Source organism: Oncorhynchus masou, chromosome 24, assembly GCF_036934945.1.
Source record: "Oncorhynchus masou masou isolate Uvic2021 chromosome 24, UVic_Omas_1.1, whole genome shotgun sequence".
Taxonomy (NCBI): Eukaryota; Metazoa; Chordata; class Actinopteri; order Salmoniformes; family Salmonidae; genus Oncorhynchus; species Oncorhynchus masou.
The window spans coordinates 1,899,016-1,914,169 of NC_088235.1; the positions used below are offsets into that span (position 1 = coordinate 1,899,016).

The 15,154-nt window shown below is 44.0% G+C and overlaps 1 protein-coding gene across 1 annotated transcript in view; it reads left to right on the forward strand.

Annotated features, from left to right (window-relative positions):
• LOC135513359 (ryanodine receptor 2-like) overlaps positions 1-15,154 on the forward strand; it is a 382,179-nt gene that overhangs the window by 100,012 nt on the left and 267,013 nt on the right. The window contains 5 exon segments of the mRNA XM_064936287.1: positions 1,739-1,899; positions 4,242-4,401; positions 9,125-9,211; positions 11,039-11,265; positions 14,562-14,786. Of these exon segments, the coding sequence (XP_064792359.1) occupies positions 1,739-1,899; positions 4,242-4,401; positions 9,125-9,211; positions 11,039-11,265; positions 14,562-14,786 (860 nt within the window).

The window sequence follows — 15,154 nt, forward strand, 5'->3', positions numbered from 1 at the left end:
AATATAGCCCTTTATAACCTAATATAACCCTTTATAACCTAATATAACCCTTTATAGCCTAATATAACCATTTATAACCTTATATAACCCATTATAACCCATGTATTACCCTATGTAACCCTTTATAACATTATATAACCCTTTATAACTTAATATAACCCTTTATAACCTAATATAACCCTTTATAACCTAATATTGCCCTTTATAACTTAATATAACCCTTTATAACCTTGTATAATCCTTTATAACCTAATATAACCCTTTATAACCTTATATAATAATAAATAATATATCCCATTTAGCAGACGCTTTTGTCCAAAGCGACTTACAAGTCGGCTGGGGCCACTACTGCATATGGGTGGCCCCAGTGGGAATCGAACCCACGACGCTTGGCGTTGCAAGCGCCATGCTCTACCGACTGAGCCACACAGGACCCTATATATATATAACCCTATATAACATATGTATTACTCTATGTAACCCTTTATAACCTAATATAACCATTTATAACCTTATATAACCCATTATAACCTATGTATTACCCTATGTAACCCTTTATAACCTAATATAACCCTTTATAACTTAATATAACCCTTTATAACCTAATATAACACTTTATAACTTAATATAACCCTTTATAACCTTGTATAATCCTTTATAGTCTAATATAACCATATATGAGCCTTTATAACACTTTCTAACCTAATATAACCCTTTATACCCTAATATAACCCTTTATAACCTTACATAACCCATTATAACCTATGTATTACCCTATGTAACCCTTTATAAACTAATATAACCCTTTATAACCTAATATAACCCTTTATAACCCCTTATAACCTAATATAACCCTTTATAACCTAATATAACCCTTTATACCCTAATATAACCCTTTATAACCTTATATAACCCATTATAACCTATTTATTACCATATGTAACCCTTTATAACCTAATATAACCCTTTATAACCTTATAACCGTGTATAATCCTTTATAACCTTATATAACCCATTATAACCCTATGTAACCCGACATAACCTAATATAACAATGTTTAACCTAATATAACCCTATATTACCCTATATAATCTAATTTAACCCCACTTAACCCTTTATAACCCTTTATATCCTAAGATAACCCTATATAGCCCTTTATAACCCTATGTGACCTTATATATAACCCCTTATAACCATATATAACCCTTTATAACCTAAGATAACCTTATATAGCCCTTTATAACCCTATGTAACCTTATATTACCCCTTATAACCATATATAACCCTATATAACATATATATCCCTTTATAACCCTATATAACCATATATATATATATATATATATATATATATATATATATATCCCTTTATATCCTAAGATAACCCTATATAAGCCTTTATAACGCTTTATAACGCTATATAGCCCTTTATAGCCCTTTATAGCCCTTTATAACCCTTTATAACCCTTTATAACCCTATATAGCCCTTTATAACCCAAGTATCCTTATATAACACTTTATAACCCTATATAACCTTTTACAACCCTTTATAAACCTATATAACCATTTATAACCTTTTATAACTCTTTATAACCCTATATAGCCCTTTATAACCCTATATAGCCCTTTATAACCCTATGTAACCTTATATAACACTTTATAGCCGTTTATAACCCAAAATAACCCTATAACCCTTTATAACCTAATAGAACCCTATATGTCCATGGTCTCTCCCCAGTACTACTACTCAGTGAGGATCTTCCCAGGTCAGGAGCCCAGCAGTGTGTGGGTTGGCTGGGTGACCTCTGACTTCCACCAGTACGACATGGCCTTCGACCTCCAAAAGGTCCGCACCGTCACCGTAACCCTGGGAGACGAGAAGGGCAAAGTTCACGAGAGGTCAGATATCTGGGGGGTCCTGGGGTCAAGCTGAGGACACACGCACGTCACACACACACACACACACACACATGGTCCTGTGTTCAGACTCAATCAGAACTGATACTCAAATATCCTGCTCGTCTTACTCATACTCATACTATGCTTCTTATGTGGTTGGACTATTTTGAATTTCACATATCAACTGTTTCTTCTTTTATGGTTGTGGTTGTACTGTAAAACGATGATTGTGAAGTGTCTCTGTCTCTGTCTATAGTATCAAGCGTAGTAACTACTGTCTCTGTCTCTGTCTATAGCATCAAGCGTAGTAACTACTGTCTCTGTCTCTGTCTATAGCATCAAGCGTAGTAACTACTGTCTCTGTCTATAGCATCAAGCGTAGTAACTACTGTCTCTGTCTCTGTCTATAGCATCAAGCGTAGTAACTACGGTCTCTGTTTATAGCATCAAGCGTAGTAACTACTGTCTCTGTCTCTGTCTATAGCATCAAGCGTAGTAACTGCTGTCTCTGTCTCTGTCTATAGCATCAAGCGTAGTAACTACTGTCTCTGTCTATAGCATCAAGCGTAGTAACTACTGTCTCTGTCTATAGCATCAAGCGTAGTAACTACTGTCTCTGTCTCTGTCTATAGCATCCAGCGTAGTAACTACTGTCTCTTTCTATAGCATCAAGCGTAGTAACTGCTGTCTCTGTCTATAGCATCAAGCGTAGTAACTGCTGTCTCTGTCTCTGTCTATAGCATCAAGCGTAGTAACTACTGTCTCTGTCTATAGCATCAAGCGTAGTAACTACTGTCTCTGTCTATAGCATCAAGCGTAGTAACTACTGTCTCTGTCTCTGTCTATAGCATCCAGCGTAGTAACTACTGTCTCTTTCTATAGCATCAAGCGTAGTAACTGCTGTCTCTGTCTATAGCATCAAGCGTAGTAACTGCTGTCTCTGTCTCTGTCTATAGCATCAAGCGTAGTAACTACTGTCTCTGTCTATAGCATCAAGCGTAGTAACTACTGTCTCTGTCTCTGTCTATAGCATCCAGCGTAGTAACTACTGTCTCTTTCTATAGCATCAAGCGTAGTAACTGCTGTCTCTGTCTATAGCATCAAGCGTAGTAACTGCTGTCTCTGTCTCTGTCTATAGCATCAAGCGTAGTAACTACTGTCTCTGTCTATAGCATCAAGCGTAGTAACTACTGTCTCTGTCTATAGCATCAAGCGTAGTAACTACTGTCTCTGTCTCTGTCTATAGCATCCAGCGTAGTAACTACTGTCTCTTTCTATAGCATCAAGCGTAGTAACTGCTGTCTCTGTCTATAGCATCAAGCGTAGTAACTGCTGTCTCTGTCTCTGTCTATAGCATCAAGCGTAGTAACTACTGTCTCTGTCTATAGCATCAAGCGTAGTAACTACTGTCTCTGTCTCTGTCTATAGCATCAAGCGTAGTAACTGCTGTCTCTGTCTATAGCATCAAGCGTAGTAACTACTGTCTCTGTCTCTGTCTATAGCATCAAGTGTAGTAACTACTGTCTCTGTCTCTGTCTATAGCATCAAGCGTAGTAACTACTGTCTCTGTCTCTGTCTATAGCATCAAGCGTAGTAACTACCGTCTCTGTCTATAGCATCAAGCGTAGTCACTGCTGTCTCTGTCTCTGTCTATAGTATAAAGCGTAGTAACTACCGTCTCTGTCTATAGCATCAAGCGTAGTCACTGCTGTCTCTGTCTCTGTCTATAGCATCAAGCGTAGTAACTACTGTCTCTGTCTATAGCATAAAGCGTAGTAACTACTGTCTCTGTCTATAGCATCAAGCGTAGTAACTGCTGTCTCTGTCTATAGCATCAAGCGTAGTAACTGCTGTCTCTGTCTATAGCATCAAGCGTAGTAACTGCTGTCTCTGTCTATAGCATCAAGCGTAGTAACTGCTGTCTCTGTCTATAGCATCAAGCGTAGTAACTGCTGTCTCTGTCTATAGCATCAAGCGTAGTAACTGCTGTCTCTGTCTATAGCATCAAGCGTAGTAACTGCTGTCTCTGTCTATAGCATCAAGCGTAGTAACTGCTGTCTCTGTCTATAGCATCAAGCGTAGTAACTACTGTCTCTGTCTATAGCATCAAGCGTAGTAACTACTGTCTCTGTCTATAGCATCAAGCGTAGTAACTACTGTCTCTGTCTATAGCATCAAGCGTAGTAACTACTGTCTCTGTCTATAGCATCAAGCGTAGTAACTACTGTCTCTGTCTATAGCATCAAGCGTAGTAACTACTGTCTCTGTCTATAGCATCAAGCGTAGTAACTACTGTCTCTGTCTATCGCATCAAGCGTAGTAACTGCTGTCTCTGTCTATAGCATCAAGCGTAGTAACTGCTACATGGTGTGGGCTGGAGAGAGTATGAGTCCTGGTCAGGGCCGGAACAACAACGGTCTGGAGATTGGATGTCTGGTGGACACAGTTAACGGACTGCTAACCTTCACTGCCAACGGGAAGGAGCTCAGCACATACTACCAGGTGGAGACACAGCGCTGGTACCACATGGTCATCAACCTCCTATTGCTACACTTACATGATAGTCATTTAGCAGTCGGTCTGATCCAGAGTCACTTACAGTCAGTGAGTCATTTAGCAGACGGTCTGATCCAGAGTCACTTACAGTCAGTGAGTCATTTAGCAGACGCTCTGATTCAGTCACTTACAGTCAGTGAGTCATTTAGCAGACACTCTTTGCTGACAATGTTGACCATTTACAGTCGTAGCCAAAAGTTTTGAGAATGACACAAATATAATTTTCACAAAGTTTTCTGCTTCAGTGTCTTTAGATATTTTTGTCAGATGTTACTATGGAACACTGAAGTATAATTACAAGCATTTCATGAGTGTCAAAGGCTTTTATTGACAATTACATGAAGTTGATGCAAAGAGTCAATATTTGCAGTGTTGACCCTTCAAGACCTCTGCAATCCGCCCTGGCATGCTGTCAATTAACTTCTGGGCCACATCCTGACTGATGGCAGCCCATTCTTGCATAATCAATGCTTGGAGTTTGTCAGAATTTGTGGGTTTTTGTTTGTCCACCCGCCTCTTGAGGATTGACCATAAGTTCTCAATGGGATTAAGGTCTGGGGAGTTTCCTGGCGATGGACCCAAAATATCAATGTTTTGTTCCTCGAGCCACTTAGTTATCACTATTGCTGTATGGCAAGGTGCTCCATCATGCTGGAAAAGGCATTGTTAGTCACCAAACTGTTCCTGGATGGTTGGGAGAAGTTGCTCTCGGAGGATGTGTTGGTACCATTCTTTATTCATGGCTGTGTTCTTATGCAAAAGTGTGAGTGAGCCCACTCCCTTGGCTGAGAAGCAACCCCACACATGAATGGTCTCAGGGTGCTTTACTGTTGGCATGACACAGGACTGATGGCAGCGCTCACCTTCTCTTCTCCGGACAAGCTTCTTTCCGGATGCCCCAAACAATCGGAAAGGGGATTCATCAGAGCAAATGACTTTACCCCAGTCCTCAGCAGTCCAATCCCTGGACCTTTTGCAGAATATCAGTCTGTCCCTGATGTTTTTCCTGGAGAGAAGAGGCTTCTTCTTTGCTGCCCTTCTTGACACCAGGCCATCTCCAAGTCTTTGCCTACTGTGCGTGCAGATGCACTCACACATGCCTGCTGCCATTCCTGAGCAAGCTCTGTACTGGTGGTGCCCCGATCCCGCAGCTGAATCAACTTTAGGAGACGGTCCTGGGGCTTTCTTGGGCGCCCTGAAGCTCTTGGGCGCCCTGAATATCCTTGCCTGTGAAGGCCTTTTTTGTGCAAAGCAATGATGACGGCACGTGTTTCCTTGCAGGTACCCATGGTTGACAGAGGAAGAACAATGATTCCAAGCACCACCCTCCTTTTGTAGCTTCCAGTCTGTTATTCAAACTCAATCAGCTTGACAGAGTGATCTCTAGCCTTGTCCTTGTCAGCACTCACACCTGTGTTAACGAGAGAATCACTGACATGATGTCTGCTGGTTCTTTTGTGGCAGGGCTGAAATGCAGTGGAAATGTTTTTGGGGGATTCAGTTAATTTGCATGGCAAAGAGGGACGTTGCAATTCATCTGATCACTCTTCATAACATTCTGGAGTATATGCAAATTGCCATCATACAAACTGAGGCAGCAGACTTTGAGAAAATGTATATTTGTGTCATTCTCAAAACTTTTGGCCACGACTGTAGACCATCTATCTACGTGTTGACAATGTTGACCATGTAGAGATACAGTTGAAGTCGAAAGTTTACATACACTTAGGTTGGAGTCATTAAAACTTGTTTTTCGACCACTCCACACATTTCTTGTTAACAAACTATAGTTTTGTCAAGTCGGTTAGGACATCTACTTAGTGCATGGCACAAGTCATTTTTCCAATAATTGTTTACAGACAGATTAGTTCACTTATATTTCACTGTATCACAATTCCAGTGGGTCAGAGGTTTACATACACTGAGTGGACTGTGCCTTTAAACAGCTTGGAAAATTCCAGAAGACGATGTCATGGCTTTAGAAGCTTCTGATAAGCTAATTGGCATCGGAGGTGTACTGTGGATGTATTTCAAGGCCTACCTTCAAACTCAGTGCCTCTTTGCTTGACATCATAGGAAAATCAAAGGAAATCAGCCAAGAACTCAGAAAAAATACTGTAGACCTCCAAGTCTGGTTCATCCTTGGGAGCAATTTCCAAACGTCTGAAGGTACCACGTTCATCTGCACAAACAATAATATGCAAGTATAAACACCATGGGACCATGCAGTCGTCATACCGCTCAGGAAGGAGACTGTCTCCAAGATATGTACGTACTTTGGTGCGAAAAGTGCAAATCAATCCCAGAACAACAGAAAAAGGACCTTGTGAAAATGCTGGGGGAAACAGGTACAAAAGTGTCTATATCCACAGTAAAATGAGTCCTATAAAAAGCCTGACTACGTTTTGCAACTGCACATGGGGACAAAGATTGTACTTTTTGGAGAAATGTACTCTGGTCTGATAACAGAAATAGAACTGTTTGGCCATCGTTATGTTTGGAAGAAAAAGGGGAGGCTTGCAGGCCGAAGAACACCATCCCAACTGTGAAGCACGGGGTGGCAGCATCATGTTGTGGGGGTGCTTTAATGCAAGAGGGACTGGTGCACTTCACAAAATAGATAGCATCATGAGGTATGAAAATTATGTGGATATATTGAAGCAACATCTCAAGACATCAGTCAGGAAGTTAAAGCTTTGCTGCAAATGTGTCTTCCAAATGGACAATGACCCCAAGCATACCTCCAAAGTTGTGGAAAAATGGCTTAAGGACAACAGAGTCACTGTATTGGAGTGGCCATCACAAAGCTCCGATCTCAATCCTATAGAATATTTGTGGGCACAACTGAAAAAGTGTGTGCGAGCAAGGAGGCCGACAAACCTGACTCAGTTACACCAGCTCTGTCAGGAGGAATGGGCCAAAATTCACTCAACCTATTGTGGGAAGCTTGTGGAAGGCTACCTGAAACATTTTACCACATTTTACCAATTTAAGGGCAATGCTACCAAATACTAATTGAGTGTATATAAACTTCTGACCCACTGGGAATGTGATGAAAGAAATCAAATCTGAAATAAATCGTTTTATCTAATATTATTTCGACATTTCACATTCTTAAAATAAAGTGGTGATCATAACTGACCTAAAACGGGATTAAATATCAGGAATTGTGAAAAACTGATTTTAAATGTATTTGGCAATGTAGACCGTGTGTACAGTACAAGTCAAAAGATTGATGAGAAATGTTTCATTACAGTTAAATGTTTTAGAACACCTACTCATTCAAGGGTTTTTCTTTACTTTTACTATTCTCTACATTGTAGAATAATAGTGAAGACATCAAACTATGAAATAACACATATGGAATCATGGAGTAACCAAAAAAGTGCTAAAGAAATCAAAAATATATTTTATATTTGAGATTCTTCAAAGTAGCCACCCTTTGCCTTAAAAACCTCGCTGGGATATTCGGGACGGTAGCGTCCCACCTCAACAATAGCCAGTGAAAGTGCAGCTAAATTCAAAACAACAAAAATCTCATAATTAAAATTCCTCATACAAGTATTTTACACCGTTTTAAAGATAAACTTCTTGTTAATCCAGCCACAGTGTCTTATTTCAAAAAGGCTTTACGGCGAAAGCACACCAAACGATTATGTTAGGTAAGCACCTAGTCACAGAAAAACACAGCCATTTTTCCAGCCAAAGAGAGGAGTCACAAAAAGCAGAAATAGAGATAAAATGATTCACTAACCTTTGATGATCTTCATCAGATGACACTCATAGGACTTCATGTTACACAATACATGTATGTTTTGTTCGATAAAGTTCATATTTATATCCAAAAAATCTGAGTTTACATTGGCGTGTTATGTTCAGTAGTTCCAAAACATCCAGTGATTTTGCAGAGAGCCACATCAATTTACAGAAATACACATTATAAATGTTGATGAAAATACAAGTGTAAAACATCGAACTTTAGATATACTTCTCCTTAATGCAACCGCTGTGTCAGATTTCAAAAAAGCTTTACCGATAAAGCATGCAATAATCCGAGTACAGCGCTCAGACAACAAAACAGCCAAACAGATATCCGCCATGTTGTGCAGTCAACAGAAGTCAGACATAGCATTAGTAACTTTCACTTAACTTTGATGATCTTCATCAGAATGCACTCCCAGGAATCCCAGTTCCACAATAAATGTTTGATTTGTTCGATGAAGTCCATCAATTTAAGGGCAATGCTACCAAATACTAATTGAGTGCATGTATACTTCTTACCCACTGGGAATGTGATGAAAGAAATCAAATCTGAAATAAATTGTTCTCTCTACTATTATTCTGACATTGGGCCCTGGTCAAAAATAGTGTTCTATATCGGGAATAGGGCCCTGGTCAACAGTAGTGTTCTAGATAGGGAATAGGGCTCTGGTCAACAGTAGTGTTCTAGATAGGGAATAGGGCTCTGGTCAACAGTAGTGTTCTATATAGGGAATAGGGCTCTGGTCTAAAGTAGTGTTCTATATAGGGAATAGGGCTCTGGTCTAAAGTAGTGTTCTATATAGAGAATAGGGCTCTGGTCAACAATAGTGTTCTATATAGGGAATAGGGTGTGATTTGACCATATCCTGTCTTTTAATAGCTGTGTCTCTGTGTTCTCTCTCTGCAGGTGGAGCCCAGTACCAAGCTGTTCCCTGCTGTGTTCGCTCAGGCCACCAGCCCCAGCATCTTTCAGTTTGAACTAGGACGTATTAAGGTGAGAGGGAGGAACAGGACACACTATTACGGCTCTGTACTGACAGGATGGAGAGCGGGCGGCCACAAATAGGGCTCAGATATGGGCTGCCTGGGCAAAGTCAACGTGGAGCTGTCTCTCTCCACTGAAGGTTATGAGGTTTGTCTCTCTCTGTAGGCCTCTGAATGGCTTTCTTTGGTCGGTGCACCACTGATGAGACCTCGGTGTACTTCACGTACCTGTCTCTGCATCAGTTCAGGTTCTTCTTGAAACCACACACTAAGGATAGGTCACCCACAAAGCTCCTGTCTCTGCATCAGTTCAGGTTCTTCTTGAAACCACACACTAAGGATAGGTCACCCACAAAGCTCCTGTCTCTGTGGGACTCTGACCTCTTCAGTAGCTCCAGGACTCTGACCTCTTCAGTAGCTCCAGGACTCTGACCTCTTCAGTAGCTCCAGGACTCTGACCTCTTCAGTAGCTCCAGGACTCTGACCTCTTCAGTAGCTCCAGGACTCTGACCTCTACAGTAGCTCCAGGACTCTGACCTCTACAGTAGGTCCAAGGACTCTGACCTCTACAGTAGCTCCAGGACTCTGACCTCTACAGTAGCTCCAGGACTCTGACCTCTACAGTAGCTCCAGGACTCTGACTTCTTCAGTAGCTCCAGGACTCTGATCTCTACAGTAGCTCCAGGACTCTGACCTCTACAGTAGCTCCAGGACTCTGACCTCTTCAGTAGCTCCAGGACTCTGACCTCTACAGTAGCTCCAGGACTCTGACCTCTACAGTAGCTCCAGGACTGACCTCTACAGTAGCTCCAGGACTCTGACCTCTAAAGTAGCTCCAGAACTGACCTCTACAGTAGCTCCAGGACTCTGACCTCTACAGTAGCTCCAGGACTGACCTCTACAGTAGCTCCAGGACTCTGACCTCTAAAGTAGCTCCAGGACTGACCTCTACAGTAGCTCCAGGACTCTGACCTCTACAGTAGCTCCAGGACTCTGACCTCTACAGTAGCTCCAGGACTCTGGCCTCTACAGTAGCTCCAGGACTCTGATCTCTACAGTAGCTCCAGGACTCTGACCCCTACAGTAGCTCCAGGACTCTGGCCTCTACAGTAGCTCCAGGACTGTAAAGCCTGTTGTATGTCACGCAAAAAAATAGATCACCACTTTTTGTAGGAGGTACAGTTATGTAAAGCCGTAGTTTGACCTTTGAAAGAGTGATGAAGGGAATGATGTCCCGAACCCACAACCCTCCATTACTTTCTCCATCAGAATATAATGCCCCTGTCCCCTCCCAGAACCTAACCCTAACCCTGTCTGTTTCTATGTCACTAGAACGTCATGCCCCTGTCAGCGGGACTGTTTAAGAGTGAGAGGAGGAACCCCTGTCCCCTCCCAGAACCTAACCCTAACCCTGTCTGTTTCTATGTCACTAGAACGTCATGCCCCTGTCAGCGGGACTGTTTAAGAGTGAGAGGAGGAACCCCTGTCCCCTCCCAGAACCTAACCCTAACCCTGTCTGTTTCTATGTCACTAGAACGTCATGCCCCTGTCAGCGGGACTGTTTAAGAGTGAGAGGAGGAACCCCTGTCCCCTCCCAGAACCTAACCCTAACCCTGTCTGTTTCTATGTCACTAGAACGTCATGCCCCTGTCAGCGGGACTGTTTAAGAGTGAGAGGAGGAACCCCTGTCCCCTCCCAGAACCTAACCCTAACCCTGTCTGTTTCTATGTCACTAGAACGTCATGCCCCTGTCAGCGGGACTGTTTAAGAGTGAGAGGAGGAACCCCTGTCCCCTCCCAGAACCTAACCCTAACCCTGTCTGTTTCTATGTCACTAGAACGTCATGCCCCTGTCAGCGGGACTGTTTAAGAGTGAGAGGAGGAACCCCTGTCCCCAGTGTCCTCCCAGGCTGCATGTCCAGTTCCTGACCCCGGTGCTGTGGAGCAGGGTACCCAACCACTTCCTCAAGGTGGACGTATCCCGGGTCAACGACCGCCATGGCTGGCTGGTCACCTGCTCTGAACCGCTCCAGTTCATGTCCCTGCATATACCTGAGGAGAACAGGTGATGACCCTGCCCTGTCCCACTCGTCAGGAGTGAGGAAGGGCTTTAAATATAGTACAACAATATCTGTCAAAAATGTAACTAGCTATACATTTTTTTTTCTTATTCGAAATGAGTGCAGCGGTTAACGATAGCAGAGAAGGGGAACGATAGCAGAGAAGGGGAACGATAGCAGAGAAGGGGAACGATAGCAGAAAAGGTGAATGATAGCAGAAAAGGGTAACGATAGCAGAAAAGGTGAACGATAGCAGAAAAGGGGAACGATAGCAGAAAAGGGGAACGATAGCAGAGAAGGTGAACGATAGCAGAAAAGGCGAACGATAGCAGAAAAGGTGAACGATAGCAGAAAAGGGGAACGATAGCAGAAAAGGGGAACGATAGCAGAGAAGGTGAACGATAGCAGAAAAGGTGAACGATAGCAGAAAAGGGGAACGATAGCAGAAAAGGGGAACGATAGCAGAGAAGGTGAACGATAGCAGAAAAGGGGAACGATATCAGAAAAGGGGAACGATAGCAGAGAAGGGGAACGATAGCAGAAAAGGCGAATGATAGCAGAAAAGGTGAATGATAGCAGAAGAGGTGAACGATAGCAGAGAAGAGTAACGATAGCAGAGAAGGGGACCGATAGCAGAGAAGGGGAATGATAGCAGAAAAGAGGAACGATAGCAGAAAAGAGTAACGATAGCAGAGAAGGGGAACGATAGCAGAGAAGGGGAACGATAGCAGAGAAGGGGAACGATAGCAGAGAAGGGGAACGATAGCAGAGAAGGGGAACGATAGCAGAAAAGGTGAACGATAGCAGAAAAGGTGAACGATAGCAGAGAAGGGGAACGATAGCAGAGAAGGGGAACGATAGCAGAAAAGAGGAACGATAGCAGAGAAGAGTAACGATAGCAGAGAAGGGGAACGATAGCAGAGAAGGGGAACGATAGCAGAAAAGGGGAACGATAGCAGAAAAGGTGAACGATAGCAGAGAAGAGTAACGATAGCAGAGAAGGGGAACGATAGCAGAGAAGGTGAACGATAGCAGAAAAGGCGAACGATAGCAGAAAAGGTGAACGATAGCAGAAAAGGGGAACGATAGCAGAGAAGGTGAACGATAGCAGAAAAGGGGAACGATAGCAGAAAAAGGGAACGATAGCAGAGAAGGGGAACGATAGCAGAAAAGGTGAACGATAGCAGAAAAGGTGAATGATAGCAGAAGAGGTGAACGATAGCAGAGAAGAGTAACGATAGCAGAGAAGGGGACCGATAGCAGAGAAGGGGAACGATAGCAGAAAAGAGGAACGATAGCAGAAAAGAGGAACGATAGCAGAGAAGAGTAACGATAGCAGAGAAGGGGAACGATAGCAGAGAAGGGGAACGATAGCAGAGAAGGGGAACGATAGCAGAGAAGGGGAACGATAGCAGAGAAGGGGAACGATAGCAGAAAAGGTGAACGATAGCAGAAAAGGTGAACGATAGCAGAGAAGGGGAACGATAGCAGAGAAGGGGAACGATAGCAGAGAAGAGGAACGATAGCAGAGAAGGGGAACGATAGCAGAGAAGGGGAACGATAGCAGAGAAGGGGAACGATAGCAGAAAAGGTGAACGATAGCAGAGAAGAGTAATGATAGCAGAGAAGGGGAACGATAGCAGAGAAGGTGAACGATAGCAGAAAAGGCGAACGATAGCAGAAAAGGCGAACGATAGCAGAAAAGGGGAACGATAGCAGAAAAGGTGAACGATAGCAGAGAAGGTGAACGATAGCAGAGAAGGTGAACGATAGCAGAAAAGGGGAACGATAGCAGAAAAGGGGAACGATAGCAGAGAAGGTGAACGATAGCAGAAAAGGGGAACGATAGCAGAAAAGGGGAACGATAGCAGAGAAGGGGAACGATAGCAGAAAAGGTGAACGATAGCAGAAAAGGTGAACGATAGCAGAAGAGGTGAACGATAGCAGAGAAGAGTAACGATAGCAGAGAAGGGGACCGATAGCAGAGAAGGGGAATGATAGCAGAAAAGAGGAACGATAGCAGAAAAGAGTAACGATAGCAGAGAAGGGGAACGATAGCAGAGAAGGGGAACGATAGCAGAGAAGGGGAACGATAGCAGAGAAGGGGAACGATAGCAGAGAAGGGGAACGATAGCAGAAAAGGTGAACGATAGCAGAAAAGGTGAACGATAGCAGAGAAGGGGAACGATAGCAGAGAAGGGGAACGATAGCAGAAAAGAGGAACGATAGCAGAGAAGAGTAACGATAGCAGAGAAGGGGAACGATAGCAGAGAAGGGGAACGATAGCAGAAAAGGTGAACGATAGCAGAGAAGAGTAACGATAGCAGAGAAGGGGAACGATAGCAGAGAAGAGTAACGATAGCAGAGAAGGGGAACGATAGCAGAGAAGGGGAACGATAGCAGAGAAGGGGAACGATAGCAGAGAAGGGGAACGATAGCAGAGAAGGGGAACGATAGCAGAACGTAATGTATGAGAAGCAATAAAATGTTGTTGCAATCAGGAAGTTCCTCACTAAGCTGTATGTCAGTTTAACCTTCTGTGTCTCACTCCTCCTCTTCCTCCTCCTACTCTTCCGACCCCCTCATCATACTCTACCGACCCCCTCCTCCTCCTCCTCCTCTACCTCCCCCGCCTCTCCCTCTCCCCCTCCTCTATCTCTCCCCTCCTCCTCCTCGACCTCTCCCCCTCCTCATCCACGCCCCCTCCTTCTCCCCTCCTCCCCCTCCTTTGCCTCCTCTACCTCTCCCCCTCTTCCTCTACCTCTCTCTTCTTCCCCCTCCTCCTCATCTACCTCTCCTTCTCCTCCTCTACCTCTCCCCCTCCTCCTCCTCTACCTCTCCACCTCCTCTATCTCTCCTCCTCCTCTACCTCTCCCCCTCCTCCTCTAACTCTTCCCCTCCTCCTCTACCCCTCCCCCTCCTCCTCCTCTTCCTCTACCTCTCCCCTCCTCCTCTACCCCTTCCCCTCCTCCACCTCCTCTACCTCTCCTCCTCCTCCTCCTCCTCTACCTCTCCCCCTTCTCCTCCCCTCTCCCCCTCCTCCTCTACCTCTCCCCTCTTCCTCCTCCTCCTCCTTTTCCTCCTCTTCCTCCCACTTGTCATCTTCCTCCTCTTCCTCCTTCCTTTGTCACCATTCTTCCCCTCTGCGTCCCTCCTCCTCCTCTTCCTCTACCTCTCCCCCTCCTCCATCTCCTCTACCTCCCCTCGTCCTCCTCCTCTTCCTCTTCCTCCTCTTCCTCCTCCCCTTGTCATCTTTCTTCCCCTCCTTGTCCTCCTCCTCTCTCCTCCTCCTCCTCCCCAGGTCAGTTGATATCCTGGAGTTGACTGAGCAGAAGGATCTGTTGAAGTTCCACTACCATACTCTGAGGTTGTACTCTGCTGTGTGCGCTCTGGGGAACAACCGTGTGGCCCACGCCCTCTGCTCCCATGCCGATGAGGCACAGCTGCTCTACGCCATAGAGAACAAGTACATGCCGGGTCTCCTCAGGACTGGATACTACGACCTGCTCATAGACATCCACCTCAGGTAGCTAGCTACGACCTGCTCATAGACATCCACCTCAGGTAGCTAGCTATGACCTGCTCATAGACATTAATGTATGAGAATATAACACATTAGATCTGGTAAAAGATAATACAAAGAAACCGTTGTTTTGTATTTTTTTTGTACCATCATCTCTAAAATGCAAGAGCAAGGCCATAATGTATTATTCCAGCCCAGATGCAATTTAGATGTTGGCCACTAGTTGGCAGCAATGTATGTGCAAAGTTTTAGACTGATCCAATGAATCATTACATTTCTGTTCAAAATGTTGTATCAAGACTGTCCAAATGTGCCTAATTGGTTTATTGATAACTGTGCCCCTCCTCAAACAATAGCATGGTATTATTTCA